Source organism: Equus caballus, chromosome 5 (genome assembly GCF_041296265.1).
Source record: "Equus caballus isolate H_3958 breed thoroughbred chromosome 5, TB-T2T, whole genome shotgun sequence".
Taxonomy (NCBI): Eukaryota; Metazoa; Chordata; class Mammalia; order Perissodactyla; family Equidae; genus Equus; species Equus caballus.
Genome location: NC_091688.1, coordinates 90,544,285 through 90,566,299, shown reverse-complemented (window position 1 = coordinate 90,566,299; position 22,015 = coordinate 90,544,285). Strand labels below are relative to the sequence as shown.

Below are 22,015 nucleotides of genomic sequence, written 5' to 3'. Positions count from 1 at the left end.
CAAAAGTAGGAGGAAGGCAGAGAAAGAGAATTCAAAATCATATATACATACATACATGCATACATATATAAAACATTAATCAGAATTACAGAAATCAAGTCATACCAACTTTTCTTTATGGACGAGAAAACTGACAATCACAGAAGTTAAAGACATTTTATCTAGCATCATACTGCCAGGTAAAAATGGTAATGGAAGGGGATTGGGGCACTCCTCAAATCTAGTCCAACCTTTGTAAATAATTTACAAATAAAATTTTTTAAAATATTGAGATTCTAGATTTAGATGAGATACCATTTTAAAAGTAAAAACAGGGGCTGGCCCCGTGGCCAAGTGGTTAAGTTGATGTGCTCGGCTTTGGCAGTCCAGGGTTTCACTGGTTCGGATCCTGGGCGCGGACATGGCGCCATGTTGAGGCGGCATCCCACATGCCACAACTAGAAGGACTCACAACTAAAAATACACAACTATGTGCTGAGGGGATTTGGGGAGAAAAAAGCAGGAAAAAAAGATTGGCAACAGCTGTTAGCTCAGGTGCCAATCTTTAAAAAGAAAAAAGTAAAAATAATAAGTAAATAAAAACATTAGGTAGTCATAACTGGTCCCTTAAAAAAACCGTTACTTATGACTTAAAATATTACACTTGTTTAATTTATCTTGACTCTTCACATCCATATATATGTTTTGAAATGTTTATTAACATACTTTAGGTTTTGATTGTAACCTCTTCAATCCCACTTCCTAACCTCATTGTCAATAAGCTATTAGCCTGATCCTTTCCTTCCAACTAAAAGTTTAAACATAAAATAATCTTATGCTCTTATATTCTAAGAACTGTTAGTTAAAATAACATGAAAATACATTTAGGGGCTGGCCGGGTGGCACAGTGGTTAAGTTTGCACATTCCACTCCAGCGGCCCAGGGTTTGCTGGTTCAGATCCCAGGTGCGGACCTATGCACTTGCCAAGGCATGCTGTAGAAGGCATCCCATATATAAAGTAGAGGAACATGGGCACGGATGTTAGCTCAGGGCCAGTCTTCCTCAGCAAAAAGAGGAGGATTGGCGGCAGATGTTAGCTCAGGGCTAATCTTCCTCAACAAAAAGAAAAATACATTTAAAAATTAGGGGGAAAGATAATGTAGGACAAGTGAAAAGCAGCAAAAAATAAAATTGAATCAAAGCTCTCCAACTTAATATAAATGGTAAGAAATATAGTACCAGAGAAAATAAATTTCTGCAAAATATTCTACATTTAATTTTATTTAAGAAAAAAACATTTACAAGAAACTGGATTAAACTGATAGTCACAAAAAGAGTATATTCACCATAGTTTTCTGAAAATACAATACAGCAAATTTGGTCCAGTAAAAAAAACTTGAAGGATCTAAGAAAAGCAGCTAACTAAAACTCAGATACATTACTCCTTGATCTCTTAAGGTTACCATTTCAATCCTAGTAAACATTACTTCTTGTGTGTCACTTTCTCTTTTAACCATCCTCATGAACTCTAACTGAACCAGTAACCCAATTTTTACTTCTGCACAGCAACACGTCATCAACACAACTAAAACAACATCAAGTCTCTTTTACTTCCATTCTTCAATTCAAACTGGTATTATTCCAATTTCTCTGACTTTAGCTTCTTAGAAAAAGAAGCTGCTTAAACTAATTTTTAAGGTATAAGTAAAAACTAGCCCTTATTGTCACAGGAGCGTCAGCAAAAAATAATTTTCAAATGGTCAAACTGCAGGGTGGGGTTAAGTATCATAAGAAGAAAACATACCTAATACATATTAAAATTAAATGAGAGGGGCCGGCCCTGTGGCAGAGTGGTGAAGTTCGCACGTGTGCTCTGCTTCGGTGGCCCAGGGTTTCACCAGTTCAAATCCTGGGCGCGGACATGGCACCGCTCACCAAGCCATGCTGAGGCAGTGTCCCACATGCCACAACTAGAAGGACCCACAACTATGTACCAGAGGGCTTTGGGAGAAAAAAAGAAAATCTTTAAAATTAAATGAGAGACTTCTGCTTCTAGCCTTGACAGAGTAACTACCACCAAATACTCTCCTGGCATACGCAACTAGAAACCTGGAGCACACATAGAAACAATTATTGTTAGACACTAGACACCAGGCAGCACAGGACTGTGATCTGTGAGAGAGAGCAAACAAATGAGATGAGCCCTGTGATCCCCCTCACTTCCTACATGGAGATACAGTCAGTGCTATGGAACAAGAAGGGGTCTTGACGAACACACAGAAAACAGTTTGGGGAAGCTGAGGCAGGTGGAATTTGTGGGACAGAGCACCAATGAGGAAAAAGCAAATCACAAAAAGACAGAAAATACAGAAATCTGCACAGACGCCTCCCTTGAGTCTTTGGCTGAATGTAAAGCTGCACGTGTAAAACATGAGATTCCAGAAAATCAAGCAAAGAACGACTATCAAGGAGCTGTACATAGAACAACTACCAGTGTTCTCACGAGGCTAGGTTCACTCAGGTTTCAATCAGCCAGAGTAAAGAGCTTTTTCAACGAGACACCAGAAAGGCCATGCCATGTAAGTAAGGCGAGACTAGACCCAGAATACAGGATACTCTGGACTTCTCTAACAGAGCTAAAGCATAAGCCTTAATAGGATCAAGCGTATTATCAAGTGAATTAACTGCTTGTCAGAACAAATTTCAACACTTTTTAAAGAGAACAAAATCCAGACCCTTAACAACATATATACAATGTCCACCTACAAATATTACTAGACATGTGAAAATTAAATCATAACACACTACAGAGAATTCTGCTACTAAGAGAGTCTTGAACAAATTATTCTCCTCTAACAAATTTACAAATTTCCCTACATTAAAATCAGAGATTAAAGAGACAAGAAGAAGCAACTTTCCATAATGTAAAGGAAATAGAGGTAAACAGAGCCCACTGAAAAAAGAGAGAGAGAAAGTTGAAAGGTCACAAGACAGATCTTCCCATTACGATACGTTATAATATCTAATCACATGAATTACCACAGAAATAGTATATATGGTATAGTCTGCTTACTAATATGTAAAAATACAATATATTTCAGCCCACCATAAAAATTACTGAAATAAACTTCCTGTGATTAAAGACTAAGCTTCAACTGGTCTCAAATGAATGATAACTGTTTTAGATGGGCTTTATTGTTAACGAGTATTTACTGTGATGGGGTTCAGGGCAGGCTGCCCCAAGATACACCACTCTGGTATGCAGATTATTTCCAGCTGAAGACAATAAAGGCTCAGAAGACTTAGGAAGAACACTCAACCTTCACCCAAACTGCCTAAAAGAATTTGACATATTAGGCATGTTCCAGGAAGGAGCTAATACCATAAGATACTATAGTATAACGTAAAATAGGTGTGATAGAAAGGCACCAATAAGCCCATTTTTGTTTTTTTGTTTTTTTGTTTTTTTAAAGATTTTATTTTTTCCTTTTTCTCCCCAAAGCCCCCCGGTACACAGTTGTGTATTCTTCGTTGTGGGTTCTTCTAGTTGTGGCATGTGGGACGCTGCCTCAGCGTGGTCTGATGAGCAGTGCCATGTCCGCGCCCAGGATTCGAACTAACGAAACACTGGGCCGCCTGCAGCGGAACGCGTGAACTTAACCACTCAGCCACGGGGCCAGCCCCAATAAGCCCATTTTTGGGCCAGCAAAACTTAACATCATTGACATTTCCATCTCCATGCAAATTGTCTTCCTCCCCTCTGAAATCCCAAACCACAACACCCAACATCCTCCTTTGCCTTTAGCTGAAGATAATATTTAAGCTGGCAGCTTGGCCATTTTGTTGAGTTACCCAGTTTCCTAGGTTTCTCCCATGTATACATGTCATAAAGCTTTGTTTGCTTTTCTCCTGTTATTCTGTCTCATGTGAATTTAATCTGTAGCCCAGCCAGAAGAACCTAGAGCAGGTAGAGGAATTCTCTTCCTCCCCAACAACTGCCCTATATAAAGAAACAGCAGTTTTCTCTACATAGAATTTAGATATCTGGTAACTTAAATAAGACACAGCCTCCAAACCAGAAAATAAGCAAATAAGAAAACACAATTAAAACAAACATCCCAGGCACTAATGTTTATCCATGCATTCACAAAGAAATTCCTCAGTGCATCACTCAAGAATCACAAGACAAAATTTTGACAAGCTTGGTTATTCTGATATCCAAGTTTAAAGAGAACTAAAAATAGTCCATTAGAAGGGAAGGTTGAGTTATTAGAGGAAGGTACCATGATAGCACGAGTGACTAATGAAAGCCAACAAAAAAGAAGAAAAGAAAACTACAAGAAGCCACAGAACTTAGAAAAGAAAACAGAAAAGAAGCCAAATTATAAGAAAATAAAAAGCAGAGAAGCCCAAATCATTTAACATAGGTGAAAACAGACCTATTCTGGCAGTGATGCCAGAAAAGTATCACTACATAACCTCTGTCAGCAAAGATAACCCTAAATCAAGAAGAAAAGGTTAAATTATACTTGGGGACAAATATACTTGGATTACAGCAGAGAATCACTTTTAGAAACCACTAACATTAATTGGAAATAAAAGATGTTGGGGGGCTGGCCCCGTGGCCGAGTGGTTAAGTTCACGCACTCCGCTGCAGGCGGCCCAGTGTTTCGTTGGTTCGAATCCTGGGCGCGGACATGGCACTGCTCACCAAACCACGCTGAGGCAGCGTCCCACATGCCACAACTAGAAGGACCCACAACAAAGAATATATAACTATGTACTGGGGGGCTTTGGGGAGAAAAAGGAAAAAAAAATAAAATCTTAAAAAAATAAATTAAAAAGAAAAAAGATGTTGGTAGTCAAAGGAAAAAACAAGAATTCACTAACTATTTTGATTAGTCAATGGCTTACTTCATGTAGAACCGAAAATTCTATACTTAGGACAGTTATTTCTCCTCTCATTAGTCTTTGCGGCAAACTACTAGAGCCAACCTGCCTATAGCAGTCTACAGCCTTTTCCCATGAGTTGAGAAGGTATACCAAGCATGAGTTCTCCCTAGTGACGTCTGACTTTAATATACCTAACTGCATTCTAAACACCCTCCGGGGTATTTTTTTACAAATTATCCAAATCCTCTATTTAAAGTCAAGCTATAGCTGTAGTTTTATTTCCCCAGCTTGTACAGGGCAATTATTCTTCACAGACACACTGACAAAAGCAGTTATTCTTCACAGACACACTAACAAAATGTTCTTTAAAACAATGAACATGAAAGTATTTCATTCAATAAACAGAACAGGTTACTTACCTATAATGCTGATTCTCTGACAGATAAAACCAGATAATCATGATTACAATTACAGAGCTGAAACTCGGGCTAAAGAATTTTGAAAACTGAGTACCCAAGATCTGTTCCATGTGATTTCTCAACCTAGAAACCCAAAAGTCCATGGAATAAGTCCTTACTGGATAAGGTAACCAAGTATAGTTCAGACTATGAATTACAAGATAGAGTTCTAATTGCATTTCTACCAGTAATTCATCATAACACTTAAATAACTTAAAAACCTTAATTATGAGTTAGGAAATGAGGACTGCATAATGTCACCTATGCTGTCTACTTTCGAGTTGCTGTGGGTGTCAAATGAGAAACTAGATGAAATTGCTTTGTAAATTATAAACCACAGTACAAATGTAAAATTATTTTATCCAGTGGAGGATGACTCCTCTAGCGCTTTCAAAGCAAAATCTATCCCTAGTCCTGGAGTTTTCTGGCCCCTTGAAACAAACTACTTTGACAAACAGTAAAAGCAGTCTCACAGGAAGTGAGTCTACAAGAACTGATGAGGATTTTCTCTATGCAGCTTCTGAAGTTGAAGCTATCAAATAGTTGATTAGCATGGTCCAACAGGATATATCGTAACTATTTAGTACATGAACATTTTCAGAGAACCAAGTTTGAAACTACAATTCTTGTAAATATTCTTTAATATGGCTTAAAAATTAGAATCTTACTTGGAGACTACCTGAGCATGAACTTAGATGAGCAATAACTATCTTACTCTTATACTTTTCATTATCTAGACACTTGAAAATTGGCGTAAACATTAGCAACGTTATCAATGAATTAATCATTTGTGAGACCTCAAGAATCTAGAAACCCTAAATCTGACTTTTCACCCTCTATCTGTTCATGAAAGGTTACAAGATCCTTAACTGAAGCTATAGAAGGCCCTCCAAATATAAATGTATTTAGCTACTCTTGTACGATAAGAATTCAGAGGCGAATGACAAAATCACACTTTCATTTCAAAACTTATTTTCCAGTGATTGCCTTGTGAATTGGAAGAAAAGCTCTGAACATTAAAGCCCAGGACCTAAAATCTTCCATACCTGCTCTCCCTAGAGCCAGAACTTCAAAAATTAAGAGATCAGTTTCAGTGCTTTTCTGATTCAAAATCAGCAAAACACTAACTTTCAAACAGAAAAGGCAATCCACAGTTAAGTACATGATCTCAGTCAGCCCAGCTTTTTAGGCCAAAAAGAGAGTCACTAGGTATTATCTACCACTTTAACAGAACCCATCAATCTTGAAGAGCAGAGAGTTTTGAGACAAAGTATATTTCTTTTGATTCCCCACCTCCTAATCTTTGAAAAGACACATCTAGTAAAATAATCCACAATTGGAATTTTGCCAGAGAAAAATATACTCTTTGAGTACCTTGCTCATAGTGGAGATCTCCATTTGGAGAAATTAAAATATAAAAGCATACTGTGGGGTTTATGTGCTGGAGAAGAGGGATGGCATCTAGATAAGAAACAGGGTAAGTACTCAGAACATCTGCAGATTCATTTCTTTGGCCTATGGCCTAATTTCCATGAATCAGGTCTAAGGCTTGGACTCTACACACAGTATCTTGTCAAACATTTACAAGTGATTAGGTGACCCTATATGTTATATCCTTACAAACAAGATGGATAAATTATAGGCTGAATGCTAGAACAAAAGGTTGCTGATGAAATAATCAATATTAATTTAGAGGAGAGTTGCGACTAGAATAAAGAAGAGCTATCTTCTCCTGGCTCTAAAGAACTATGACATGCTCAGTGTCTTCTACTAATAACATTTTTTTAAACTGGCTATCAGAAAGTATTCATTCCCTACTGGTAAAGATATTCACGTGTAGGCTGGGCAATGCTCAATTCTCAGTTTCAAAAGGCAATTATCTGGGGGCTGGCCCAGTGGTGTAGTGGTGAAGTTCGCGTGCTCCACTTCAGCAGCCCAGGGTTCAGAGGTTTGGATCCCAGGCGCGGACCTAGCACCGCTCGTCAAACCACACTGTGGTGGCATCCCACATAAAATAGAGGAAGATTGGCAACAGACACTAGCTCAGGGCCAATCTTCCTCACACACACACAAAAAAAAGGCAATTATCTGGAGAAATTTTCCAGCATGAGGGGAATATAAAAAGGAGAAAAAATATTTGACAGGGGTAGTGTACACATCTGTGTATCCAGGAAGATAATAATCCATCTACCCCAAGTGCCTTTTAATAACATTTTCAAACTGCCAGAAATTTACTTCAAACTGAAAGAATTAGATAGGTATCATGATGTTATTTTTAACAATGACAATTTGGGTAAAAAAGGCCAACATTACATCCAATCATCTCTTCACTCTAGACAAAAAGCATTGGAATAGGGACTTTACCAAAAGAGATTACATCTGACAGGATTAAATACCCTCTCCCAATTTTCCTTACATTATCTCTAACCAAGATGCTAATGAAGATGTTCCTTCTCTCCATCTCATTTCTCCCAATTTGCTTCCTCTGGGGAAAAAGAAGTCAAAAGGTGCTATCTTCAAAAGATTTGGAGCAAGGTAAAAAAGGAGTGATTTCTTTCACCCAAAGTCACCCAATGAGGCATTAATTTGAGAACACTGTCCTATTATAATCAACTATCATCCAAATTCCAAAGGACTCTATGTCCTATGGAACCCATAAAACTGTATTGCTCTCATTCCCAAAGCCTCAGAAATATAGAACATCACTCTTTAAATGCTACGGCCACTATCTTTAGACAATTGTTTGTAAGAATATCATCATCCTTCAAAATCATCATCAGGAGAGCTCTTACAAAAAAAGTAACATAATGAATTAATGGGAAAATATTTTCCATCATCAATAACCAGCTAAGCCTTAAGAGAGCATCTCTTTTGCTAAGAAACAATAAAAAGCAAAAAACAGAATTAATTATCATTTTGTAAAAATGCACATTTTTTGAGTTTTTGATATTTCCCCAAGACATATGCTCTGCTCCCTTGTGCCTACAGATAAAAGTGATATGTAATACTAATGGTAAGAACTCAATTTATCTCAAACTGAAAAACTTCACTTATGAGTTGTTTTCTACCTCAAATTAGACTTTAAACACTTCAAATACCTGAAAATGCTAACAGTTCCACAAAATAAGTGAACAAAATGTTTAGATAAAACAACCTCTCTATTAAATCAAATACTAAAATACTAATTACAAAGAAAACAGAAGAAAATTTTTATCAAAGAGACCTATACTAAAAGGCCACCATATAATCATATACAAAATCTGAATACCTATAATGCATGGCAAAAAATTATTATGTTCCACAACCAGGATTTGACACTTGGATCTGATACATACCAGGATCTTACAATTGTTACAACAAAAACATTACAAAGCTTCCTCAAATCAGTATTTTTATGCAGCCTGTATAATCTGATTGGGATATTAATTCAAAAATCTACTTTGTAAATGTGATTAACTTATATATAAATCTATCCTTTACTGTTGGTGATCATGACATTTATGAGAAGCACTGTTTGTTAACAGTTTCTTTCACGTTTATTTAGACATCGTTAGCTCCAATTCGCTTGTGTTGCCACCCAGAATACTTTAAAGGAAATTTAAGCAAAACTGGGATAAATTTGGACACTGAGTTCTTTATTTTAAAAAGCACCTTTATCACAAAGGTTGAGAACTGAAAGTATTTTAAGATAGTCTCCCCTTATAATTTAGAATTAAGAAAAAGCTGTCTCAAAATGCTTTATGTAAACTATGGATAGACCAACTCTTTCTAATATGCTAATTATGACATACAACTAGCTGTCGTCGTATTAACAGTAATATCTACTTCTCTAAATCACGGAAGTCATAAATGATGTATAAAGGCCATTTCTTTAAATCAAAAGTTTTAATTGGAAATTAGACATAAGCAACTAAGATAAAAGTAGATGTGTAGCGTGCTAGATTTTCCTTTTCTGGATCATGTCTAAGCACTCATTAGTTGTTCTATACTGTCTGGAAGGCACTGACGCTTCATAACATTCTACAACGCTAAGTCAAAGCGTTTATGATACCTAACAATGTTTCCATTTTATAAATTAACTCAAATGGTATAAAACTTTAAAAAACAAAACACCATCAACCATGTTTCCACATGTCTTTCCTGAGATGTGTGAAATTATCAAAACTAGAAAACCACATTGCCACCAAGAAGAGAAATAAAGTTGAGTTTGAAATTCTTCCCTTTTTGTAGTTTTTTTATAAAAAAGTTGAGAAAATCATGTCAAACCTAAAATTTCAGCTAAAGCATTAATTTTAGCTGTAATAGAAATGCTATGAATAGACATTTATGACTAGATACTGAAAACGTGGGGAATAATAAACAAAGCAGAATTCATGGTTACCATATTTACACATACTCTTTGTTGTGTTTCAGTGCCACATGATCTGATTCAAAGTAATAAACATCAGGATCATCATCTTCCTCTTCTGTAATGTGCGGATTGGCACTCTCTTTGGCAGATGGCAAATGTCCAATATTGAGTCTTGCCTCTGAGGGTGGCTTACTTAGTCCTTCACTCCCATAATTTTCAGAGTCACAACATATCCCCTTTTCATTCTGAGAAATTTCATCAGGATTTGTAGGAGACTCACTTATATTATCACTAACAGTTGCATTTGTTTCATTGGGACTAAGATTATTCTCCTCAAATTGTCCATTTTCTCTGCAAGGAGAAGTGTTTTTAGTGGGACTACCTCTGGTAGGGGCCGGCCTTCGTGGTGAAGTTCTCAGAGTATATCGATGTTCTTGAGGTTCTGATAAAGACATCATTTGAGCTGAAACACAGTCTAGAACAGAAGATGGTTCTGGTTCTCCAGAGACTGGCATATTCTCAAGACTTGTGTCCAGGACGTTATTGGTGTTTTCATTACACTGCTCTTTTGAGGCACTGCTATCTCCCACCACATCTACTTCCTCCTCAGAATCCCTTAAAGATGACTGAATTTCAGAAAAGGGGCCTGTAGCTGGCTCAGTAGTCAGCTGATTAACATTTTCCACAGGCAGGCCGGCAGTTACTATTTTGTGGTCCTCCAACTTGACCTGCACTTCCGAATTTGTGCAAGGCACGTTATGGTCTATATAACTGTCCTCCTTCCTACAATCAAGGAACATTGAAGTGTGGGTATCCGAATCCCCATTTTCAGCTACTGATTTTTCCTGCAACACATAGGAACCAGTGCTATTTTGTTTAGTGTTCCCATCAGGCTGACAGTCATCACAGTTTATAACAGCTGAATCACTGTCATCAACACCATTGACAGCCAAATAGCCTGTGATTTCTTCAACTACTGCAGAATTAAGTGGCCCTTCCTCACTGACATTCACCTTTTTAATTTCCCTTTTCTCACAATCATCCAGTATAAGACATCGACAAGCTCGTTTAGTCCCTTGAAAATCTGCATCATTGTCCACTACTGTACTCCTCTGTTCTACTAACTCCTTGTCTGATTTTATAGGTGAATCTTCTTCTGAACTGTTTGGTGCTTCAGATCTAAGACAACGCTTAATTCTTTTGAAAACTGGTGAAACAGGTTCTGTTTGCCTTCTCTCACAATTGTCTACAGCCTGCCTTTCTATGTTATCTTTTTCTGAAGAAGAAAGTCCTCTTTTCCTAGGGCTTACCCATGATTCTCGAGTACTTGGCTGTTTTAAATCAGTGGTTCTTCCATTATTATTTCCTTTCTGAATTTGCACAGGCTCTGGTCTCTTCTTTGGTGACCTTGATCGTACTTGAGAATGAGAAGAGATTTCTTCAGGGTGAGCAATGCTACGATTCCTTAAAGTTCTACCACAAAAAGATTCATCCAAGCCGTTTAACCCCACTGTTGATCTTGTAACACGAGTAGATCGGGAAGCAGCCATACTATGGCAAGTCCCTACAATACGGTCATCATGATCCACTCATTGGGAAACCTTCAAAAACGTAAACAAAATAATGAGAAAAAGGTAATAGTTAATATACCTAAAACAAAAGTATAAAGCTATAACTTTTTAATCCAAGTATAGCCAATATTAATAAATTATACGACATAATTTCTTTTATTAACATTTCCAAAAATGATATTATTAATAGCTAAGAATTATATGGCACTTAATATGTTCCAGGAATGGTTCTATATACTTTACATAATTAACTCACTTAAGTCTCACAACAACTAGGACAGGTGCTTTCATCATCCCTACTTTACAAACAAGGAGACAAAGGCACATACAGTTTAAGTAATGTGTCCAAAGCCACACAGCTAGTAAGTGGCAGGGCAGGGCTCTAGCAACCATGCTCTTAACCTGCCTCGCTGTGTATCTGCCTCTCGGATACACAGGCACAAAGGGCCCAGAAAAGATCTCTCTCAAAGGCAGGATGTCATATTGGTTTTTAAAATAATAATCTTGAATTTAATTATTATCACAAAAACTACCCCAGTCATTTCTCATGTTTTCTCAAAACATTCCTGGGAGGTAAAAAGGCAGGCTCTGCTCTTTTTAATTCACTCTCACTAAAATGAGTTTCAGGTCAAATCCTTTGATAATAAACTATGTAGTATCCAAAAAATTTTGGTTGCAGTAGAATTTCTGTAATTAAGCAGATGGAAAGAAACCACAATCCTAGCTTGTACTTGCTAAGAGCAAAACAGCAAAGCCAAACCTCCCCAGTCTCTAGAAATAGAGCCATAAATTAGCAAGTGAAAGGAAGTATTCTAAACAGGATAGAAGAAAAAAGGAAAGAAGACCCCAAAGCAAATATTACATTCAAGAAATTAGGAGTACACATATAACCCCATCCTTTCCTTCTTCAAACTCCTGTGTATATCTGTACGCCATGGTTTTAATGCATGTTGGGGAGATGAGCAGGTTTTCTGGTGTGGATCTTTGGTGTTTCTAAGATAGAAATGCAAGGGAAATTGAAAAATGCCCTGATCAATCCATTAGGATAACCTCTGAGTGGTTTAGGGATATTTTCCAAAGGCTCTCCCGTTAAGCAGAATACAGGAGCTATTAACAGTTCAAGTCTCCATCCTTCTGATACTCTGTTTAGCTTTTCACAAGATACTTTGCCACTTCACTGCCCAACTTCAAATGGGGTACAGGATGGAAAGAAAAAGATGCCCATAAATGGCTGTAGTACAAAGTTCCAGAGTACCCACCTCCTCCCTTTTACCACCGTTCCCATAGCCTCCTTCTCCTATAACCCTGCAAATGCCATTCTACCCCTCCCCCACAAATCAAATATAATCTGTCCTCCACCTCAGCTAGAAATATCTAACAGTGGAAAGGTTATGAAGAACTGGAAGACACAGCAACATGCTACCACATACAAAAAAAGAAACATTAAAGGAAACTGTCTTCCTGCTCCTGTCTGCTGACAGATGAATTGAGAAAATATCCTGTAAAATATGTAAGGTGGTTGAATTTAGTTTTGTTTCAGAGTATGCATACTTTTAAATTTTTAGTTAATAATTTTTAAAAATCTTACCAGGCTAACAAAACCAGCCCTGGGATTAAAGCATGACAATTTGTTCTAGAGAACTCCATAGCAATCATATGAACAATAAGTATGGGACACCAATCAGAACTCATAGTAAACTTTGCTTTGGGAGTCATTAGAGGGACCTAACATGTAATTCTCTTTTGCTAAAATATTTTCAAGATTACAATCTATTTTTTTCCACAGGTAATAAACAGTGAATGTCCCATAAATACCTACTTTTAATTACAAAAAATTTAAGTTAGCCATCAAATGATGTTTCAAAAGAGTACAAACTAAAAAATAGTAAAATCAATTTATTTGTTTCATGTACCCAAATGCGGAGCTCTAAATTTGAAGGTTACTGATTTTTAAATATTAAATACCTATGTAAATATACAAAATAAAACAAGTTAATTTTTTAAGCTTTACTTACAATCTCTAATGCAAATATCTTTGAAGCAAATTCAATTATATTCATAATTTATTGTTCAAAATAATATTGGTAATAGTAATATTTTATAAACAGACAAAAAAGAATTTGTTAATCTTTACATTTTAAAATTGATGCCATTAAGGGCTTATAAACCTCAAGCGATTCCAATAACAAGCATTCCTAGCCCTTCTTTTCTTTCCATACCAATCCAAATGAGAGCAAAATCTCTGCCTCATCATTATTAATGAAATAAACCTCGTAGTAGCAGTACTCAGAACTACTTATAAAGAACAAATCATATATATCTCATTATAAAATACCGCCTATTTTATTTCTTCAGGATTCCAGTGATCACAACACTGATTAATATGAAAGATTAAACCTCTTTTTATTTCTTTTGCTCCCTAAAACTGTTTTTATTCCACTCAACAACTACAACAAAGCCCAAGTTTTAGAGTTCTCAAAACCTGTGCTACTGGGCCATATTTAAAGCAAACCTGTTTTACAACAAGGACTCTTCTGGCACCTCAAACTCATGCAACTCAAAGTGTGGCCTGAAAACCAGCATCAGGGGCACCTCCTGGAAGTTTGTTAGAAATGCAGAATATCAGACCCTGCACCAGACCTACCAATTAATCAGAGTCTCAGGTGACTTACATGCCTATTAGGGTTTGACAAACACTGCCTTAGACCACTGAATCCAGACAGGATTCTATTAAAATAATATAGTCATCAAGTTTCAAACTAAATTAGACCTGTTTCTAATATAGCCTTTAATTCCTCATTTGATCGTAATAATAAAAAATTTATAAATAAAGCCATGATCCTCTTGGCTAAGGAAGCATCAAATATAGGACTATAAAAATCTCTTGCCTGAAACTTAACACATTGTAAGCACTTAAGGTAATAAACTGGTTAAAATTATGAAGATTAGAGTTAAATGAAATTCTAACACTCTTCCCTCTGATGATTTTTTCTCCTGTTCTAACCTTTTTCTTCATATCTTTTCCATTTTGGATAGGCATATATAAAGGCACATATCTTCCGTAGTTATCCAATAAACTACAAAATTCAATTACCAAAAAGGGACTAAAAATGTCCTGATTATCTCAACCAAGTCTCAACACTGTTTTGCCATGCTTAGCAAAGTATTAGAGAGTAAGGCAGTTGTTTTCCTCATTTTATAACACAGAGTTACTGAAGAGATTCAGCGAGGACGCTTGGAGGACAAAATTATATTCCTGTCAAAAATTCAGTTGCTAAGGAAACATAAAGGAACTTATTTACAAACTAAGTATCTTCAGAAAATAACCCTGCTAGTTAACTAAATAGGAAGCACATGGTGAAAACCTTAGCCAGCACCCAACTGGAACTGGATATTCAATCACTCTAGTTTTAGAATTAAGAGAAACTGTTAGTTAACATATTCACACAGCAAAACCCAATGTAGCAACTAGAATGACATTTTTCCTATGTTATCCACCAACTAACGAATATGGCACTTTCTAGAATAGAGAGAAAAGAATATGATCAATCACTAGAATTAAACAGACACCTATCCTCTCTTCTCCACCCTCATAAGTTTTCATCCTATTGGAGGGCATATCTGAGAAGGACAGTCAACCAAATTACAGCCTGTCCATTCATACTAAGCCCCAGATGCGACCTATAATTCCACGTACCTCACCCATTTATTTGCTGTTGAACTTCCCTCCCCCAAATCTGAATCTACTTTTACTTCAAATCTAACCATAGGATTCTGAAACAGTATCAGCTATGTTTGAGATCATAATTTTCCAGCCCCTGTGTTCACATCTGCAGAACTACATCAATGAGAACTGAAAGGAATAATAAACATTAAACCAAAATGGTCTACCTAATGATACACTACTCCAGCTATCACCTTTACTTAAGAGAACTAAATCTCAAAAAGATATTTCAAAGACACTTCCTGTAACCTTTTGCTCCTACTATCATTACCAAAGTAGTTTGGGAATTGAGGGACTAACAATCCTCCATTAACATCAATGTCCTGATATTCATTACCATAATATTTAGTTTTACTAAGTGAACAATTTTTAGGAAACTGGTCATGGTACTATGTAAACAACCCAAAGTGAAAGGCAAAAAAGAGCAAGAGCAACTGGGACCTGCTGTCAACGTGATTCTTCTTGTATTTGTCTAGAACATAAACATAAACTGCTTAATAGTTGTTCTGACTACCCTCTCACACAATTCTTTTAAGATAAATTTCTTCAGCAATTACTACTTTATCTACAAGGTTAAAAGTAGGAGAGAGAAAGGCGGGGACCCTCCTATGCAATTCAACTTAAGGTTCTTAATACTCTCCCCTTTGGACGCCTGGGAACTCTAATATGTACTATCTTGTATAAAGGGATCTCCTCTTTCTTTCCCATTAAGAAAGACAGGTATATGACAGACAGACAGATACAGAGACAGACAGACAAATAAAGATAGAGCTGAATGAACACACACAAAAAAACTGAGCAGAAAGATAAGTCAAGGAATTTCATAATGCTCCTTGAATCAAAAACACCTAGTGCCTCAAAGATAGGTATAATACGCTCTAGAGATTTAATTTATACCCTTCTTGGGGAAAAAAACAGTGGGAAATATTTCATCCCTAATCCATTCCCTATAGCTCCGAACTCCTATGAACAGCCAGTTAGACTGCACGATTTTCCATGCAGAGAAAGAAGTACTGAAAAGCAACAAGTGCCCCCTTCCCAAAAAAAAAAAATCAAACTATAGTTGTCTTCACTACCACAAAACTAAATAACTTACCTGTACAACCAAAGATCTATCATTGTGGAAATATTATCTCTTTTCCTTATATCCTGAAGGAGTTGGAGCTATGATCTAGAATAGAGCTTAAGCATCAGGGTTTCAGACTCTCAGCTTCAGCCATGGAGAATACTAGAACCTCTTAAACTCCTTTCTTTAAAATAAAATAATAAAAAAAAAGAATTAAAGAAGCAAATTAACTTATGCTAATAGATTTACCCCTTCTATAATAAGAGGAAAAAGCAAGTAATAGAGTATCTGTTCATAGTACCAACTTTGGTACTTCTTGGTAACTCTGTTGCCTCAGAGACACTAAGAAACTAAAAGGACTTTTAGAAACCAACAAAAACAAACCAAAAAAGAGGTTGAAATATACTAAATCCTTACAACAACTCAATATTAGTTTGAGTCAAAATGTGACTCAGTTCTTTTCCAGAATCGAGGCAATATTTTTTTGAGAAGACCCAAAGACTGTCCTTGATAAGACTGCTCATACAGAATTTATAATCTCTTACTCTTATTCTAGAGGCCTCTCCAAATTCTTGCCTTCAAGTATGCAAAACTGGGGACTGAACCACAAAAATAATTTAGGTTATGCACACCAAAGAATCAACCAAATCTTTTATATTTCATGATAACCTTAATGGTTATTACAGTGCTACAGAACTCCACTATAAAGGAAAATCTCTATTATTTTTGGCATATAGATTTCAACAAAAACAATAAAGATTTTCTGGTTTTAGTACCCAGTTGGCCAGATATTTTAATTTACCTAATTACATTCCATTTCTTGGACAGTCTGGTTAATTACACTTTTACTTTATAATAATGTATTTTGATATCATTTTCAGAGAATCCGGCTAAATGGGTTATTATGAGTACCGATTTGGAAATGAGGAGGAACACCACGAAAAAGACTAGTGATATTTATGATGTAAATTGTCACTTTTTTATAAACATAAAACTAGATACTCTAAAAGTGACACTGTTTTCGGTGAATGATCACAATTTAAAAACTGATGCAATTATCAAACCTTACAAACTAGAGTTACTATCTGGTAAAAATCAAGAGATTACAGTTTTAGTCAGCTGGAAGGGGAACAGGGCTAATATCTAATATCTATAGATGCAACTTCTCCCAAATATGCCTTGTAAATTCCTGAAAAGCAAAAGGTAGTAAAATTCTCCAAATAAAATCATTTAATACTACATTTTAAAATGTTCTAAATTAACGTGAGGAGGATGCGCAGTGAAAACATGATCTTACAAAAAGTAACCCTTGATTTGAAAATTCACTCCTCTTATAACAAAGACTCCAACTCCTTTGTACCCAGTCCTGAAAGTCTTTCACAATCATGGCAAAACAGTACATTCTATACTGTGTGGTGCTGGTGGCAATCATCAGAGGCAACGAGGATCCAGAATGTGAGAAGTGTCTGAGTATACGTGAACACGCCCATCTAGCACTCCATCAAAGTCCAGCCAGCCACGTTACTACCCTGTTTGGATTAGGTTCACTATAGGAACATCATCCTTTATGACATTTACCAGGCAAGGATATCTGCACGTGTTATTTTCACAGAAGAACTGATACTTACAGCTGAGTTCTACCAATATTAAGATAGACAGGATCATGCAGATGTGTTTCTTAAAAGCCTGATACACTGAAAAAGAAACTTCAGTCAATAACTTCTACTAACTAAAGCCCACTAGGGCTTAATTAAGATTACATTTTTTTCTTACCTTTTTTAAAGTGTCTCGCCTAGTATTTGATTCCCAAGCGTCTGCATTTATCTGTCATCACTGTTAATGTCCATGTTAGATTGAGACTTCAGGTATTAATTATTTATGTGGTTGTACTAGAACAACTTGGTATCTGTGAAGGGAAACCACAATATAGTCACTATGGATGTGTTACTGCTTATAGATTTGTGGATAAAAGTGATAATATTTCTAAATACTTACACAGCACACTGCATTTTCTAATAAATTTCTCAAATAATTCCTTATATTTAGCTATAAAATATGTGTTATCTTCAACAGACTAAGATGATTTGCTAACACTCTTACAAATAATTCTGAGTACCCACATAAAATATTTCAAAATTTAATTCTAAATTAAAATTCTTACAAATTTGGGAGCTCCTTAGATTCCTTTTCTGACTAACAATGTAGACATACCACATTTTCCAGAAGTCTACAATTGCTCACACATTAATAGAAAAGTACTTTTTTTGTGTTTTACAATATTAGGGAATAAATCTATAATGCTTAATAATGCAGTAAAAAAGATCATGATTTTCCTTTAAATGTGACTTTAAAACATTCAATCTCTTTTTAAAGTACTATCTTTGCCTTGTTTAGATTATCTCTTTGAGAGTAATTTGCCAATGTTATTTTGGAAGTAAACAGAAAATACACGTGACAAAATAAATGAAGAAATTAGTCAATTTACAGCTGTACAAACATTCCTTAAAAGTAATCTTCTTAAAAACATAGACTTGGTTGTAGATTACAAGTCTGAGAAACACAATGACTTGTTTACAATGACGACAAAAAGCAAACTTTAAGTCATTTCAATCAGTTTATTAGTGGAAAAAAATGAGTTACAAAAAAAATACTCCTTCAGGGACCAGCCCAGTCACATAGTGGTTAAGTTTGTGCACCCCACCGCAGTGGCCCAAGGTTCGCTGGTTCAGATCCCAGGAGAGGACCTACACACTGTTTATCAAGCTATGCTATGGCAGGCGTCCCACATATAAATGAGAGGAAGATGGGCATGGATGTTAGCTCCAGGCCAATCTTCCTCAGCGAAATAGAGGAGGACTGGAAGCAGATGTTAGCTCAGGGCTAATCTTCCTCAAAACAAAAATACTCATTCATATATATCAAAGAAAGAAACCCATGAATGGCATTCTAAAATGATTCACCACGCTGTGCCATTCCAAATTCCTACATAATCAAAAGAAAGAGTAAAAAATCTACACAGAGGGGCTGGCCCCGTGGCCGAGTGGTTAAGTTCGCGCGCTCCACTGCAGGCGGCCCAGTGTTTCGTCGGTTCGAATCCTGGGCGCAGACATGGCACTGCTCGTCAGACCATGCTGAGGCAGCGTCCCACATGCCACAACTAGAGGAACCCACAACAAAGAATACACAACTATGTACCGGGGGGCTTTGGGGAGAAAAAGGAAAAAATAAAATCTTTAAAAAAAAAAAAATAAAAAAATCTACACAGAAAACACAGATAACCTCACACCTGTTTTGTGGATAAAATTTGCTATTGGTGTTGTCAACCCGCCAGATCTTCTCAGTGAAAAGTTTCATTAAGAGAATAGAAACTAATATAATGTTATATGTCAATTACATCTAAATAAAAATAAATTGGAGGAGGGGCCAGCTGGGTGGTGTAGCGGTTAAGTTCATGCACTCCACTTCGGCAGCCCGAAGTTTGCTGGTTCAGATCCTGGGCGCAGACCTACACACCGCTCATCAAGCCATGCTGTGGTGGCATCCCACACAGAAGAACTAGAAGGACTTAGAACTAGGGTATACAACTACATACTGGGGCTTTAGGGAGAAGAAAAAAAAGATTGGCAACAGATGTTAGGTCAGGGCCCATCTTCCTCACCAAAAACAAGCATACCTTTAAAAAAAAAATGGAGGAAAGAAAACAATAAATAATGTTAAGAAACACTGATACCTATCCTCAAACACTTAAAACAATTCTCTATTCATTTGTTTACAAAGGTTAAAAAAGACTTGTAAGTAATGCCATAAAAATTAACATAGATCTAACTATTCCTAAATTTAAAGTTGCTACAGAGTCTCTTGTAAGAAGCAAGGAAGTTAAACTTGCCAAAACTTGTATTTCCTACATTGCGTTCCTCATGTCATTCACTATACATTTCAAATTTAAGCATTCTGCACAAACGTTATAATCTTTCTGGAGCAGACCAACTACTTTGAATTGTGACAAGCTACAATAATTTTTTTATTTGATTTAACTATAGTAACTTACTTCCTGAAGTTTATAAAAAACTTAGCTATTTTGTCTTTAAAAAGCATGCAAAATGGAAAACAAACCATTTAAATCCTCTTCCCAAGGCCTTCTTATTTATTCCTTACCACAAAGCTTTGCTTGTTTTCACATACTAATAAAATTCATTGACTATTCAAGAATTCCAAAAGCAAATCCAAAAACCAATCTTGACTGAAAAGAATTACTTTTCATACTATTTGCAGTCCAACACTGGTACTACTGTGTTAAATAGATTACAGGATCTCAGATTCATGGCACATATGAAATTACTTCAAAAGACTACAGAAAATCTCACTAGAAAATATCAGTCCTAGTGATACAGCAAAGTCATAAACCACACAACTTACTCTAAAAGCAAAACTGTGATGTCTAAGCCAAATGCAATCTAAATTACAAGACACAAAATTCTTTTTTAGTTTTACAAGACGGAAGAAAAACACTCAAAATAAATGTTATACTACAGACTAATATTTAGACCTAATCCTTCAGTTATTATAAGTGAAAATGTTAAATATGTGCACTATACTCTGTCTTTAAATGATTTTAAAAGAAACAGAGAGGGATATTCAAAGTCAGTTGTAAAAAGCATTAAGATAACGGTCAAAGATATAAACACCTTTGCTGGGAATGAAGCTTATCACAGTTACTTGCTATAGAGAGCTGAACTGAATTTTAACTTGGTACAGATTTTAGACATAAGCCTATTCCATAGTCAACAGAAAGGCAATAGAAAGAGCATCAGATTTGGTGGAAGGGGACTTAAGCATGATTCCCTGCCAGCAATAACTGTTTGACCATAAGCAAACCACTTTGTGCTTCTGCGCTTCGTTTCTTCATCTATAAAACAGGAGACATAATGCCTGCATACTGCCTCTCATAGTTATTGCGAAGCTCAGAAGAGATTATGTCTGTGAAGTAGTTTAGCTTAGTTGTTTTCAAACTTTAGTGTGCCTAAGAAATTCCTCGAACCAACCACCCCAGAAATTCAAATTCAGCAGTTGTGGACATGCATATATAACTCTATTTTTCACTAAGCACTTCAGGTCATGCCAATGTAGGGGCTCCCCGAAGATGAGGATCATACTTTGAAAAGAACTACATCAGTTTCTTTTGAACTTCAGTGTTCATAAGCACTACCCTATGTACTTGTTTAAAATGCAAATTTCTAAACCTTATCCTTTGAAATTCAGATTCAATAAACTTGGGGCAGGGAACAGAAACTTCCCTTTATCAAATTCTACAGGTGATTCAGATGTAAGTGGCTCATGATCCATCCTTTTAGAAATCCTGCACTAGATTCTTACCCCTACATATTTCTCAAATCATTCCCCACCTCTCTAGCATCACCATCCACGATCAACCTTACGCCTTCATCATCTCTCACTTGAACTAACCCACCTGCCTTGTAATTGCTCCCTCTACTTTAAATCTCTTCCTTTACGAATGTATGATTTACACAATAATCTAAAATGCACAATTATGTCACTCTGCTATCTACAGCCCTACCAAGGGATTTCCACTCCTGGCCAAAACAGAGTAAAAGGAATGAGATTTATGCTCCCACCTGACACAAATAAAAATCTGGACAAAGTTTATGAAAATGTTTTTCAGACACTGGAAACCAGACAATGTAGGACAGTGATCAGTGAAAGAGAAGAAACATTTATGAGGCAGTCTTTAATTGCCCCAGCTTACTGCTTGGAGAGTTTCCAGGCTGCAGAGCAAGGAGGGTAATCCTAGGCAAAGTTCAGCAGTCTCCCTGAGTTAAGAAGATGAAGTGAGGAGTGTGGGGAGATCAAAGTAGCTAGGGTCCCCAGAACATTTTACCAGAGAGGAGGGAAGTGCAGAGAGCAAGTAAGACCTCAGAAGACCTGCAGAGATCCCCCTCAAGTCTTCAGCTGAG

The 22,015-nt window shown here is 36.4% G+C and overlaps 1 protein-coding gene across 19 annotated transcripts in view; it reads right to left on the bottom strand.

Moving 5' to 3' along the window:
* Positions 1–22,015, bottom strand: part of ZZZ3 (zinc finger ZZ-type containing 3) — a 113,675-nt gene that overhangs the window by 56,630 nt on the left and 35,030 nt on the right. For 6 of the 19 annotated variants that reach the window (XR_011439358.1, XM_023641825.2, XM_070268829.1 and 3 more), the window contains exons 2-4: positions 17,817–17,949; positions 16,074–16,227; positions 9,728–11,283 (exon numbers count right to left, since the gene is read on the bottom strand). The exons of 2 other annotated variants lie outside the window; for them this stretch is intronic. Coding sequence is in view for 15 of the 17 variants with exons in the window: in XM_023641825.2 (XP_023497593.1) it covers positions 9,728–11,232 (1,505 nt within the window). In the remaining 2 variants the exon portion in view is untranslated. Of the gene's footprint in view, positions 1–9,712; positions 11,284–16,073; positions 16,228–17,671; positions 17,738–17,816; positions 17,950–22,015 lie in introns of all 19 variants that reach the window. 11 more of the 19 variants (XM_023641826.2, XM_023641828.2, XM_070268826.1 and 8 more) reach the window with 4 other exon arrangements.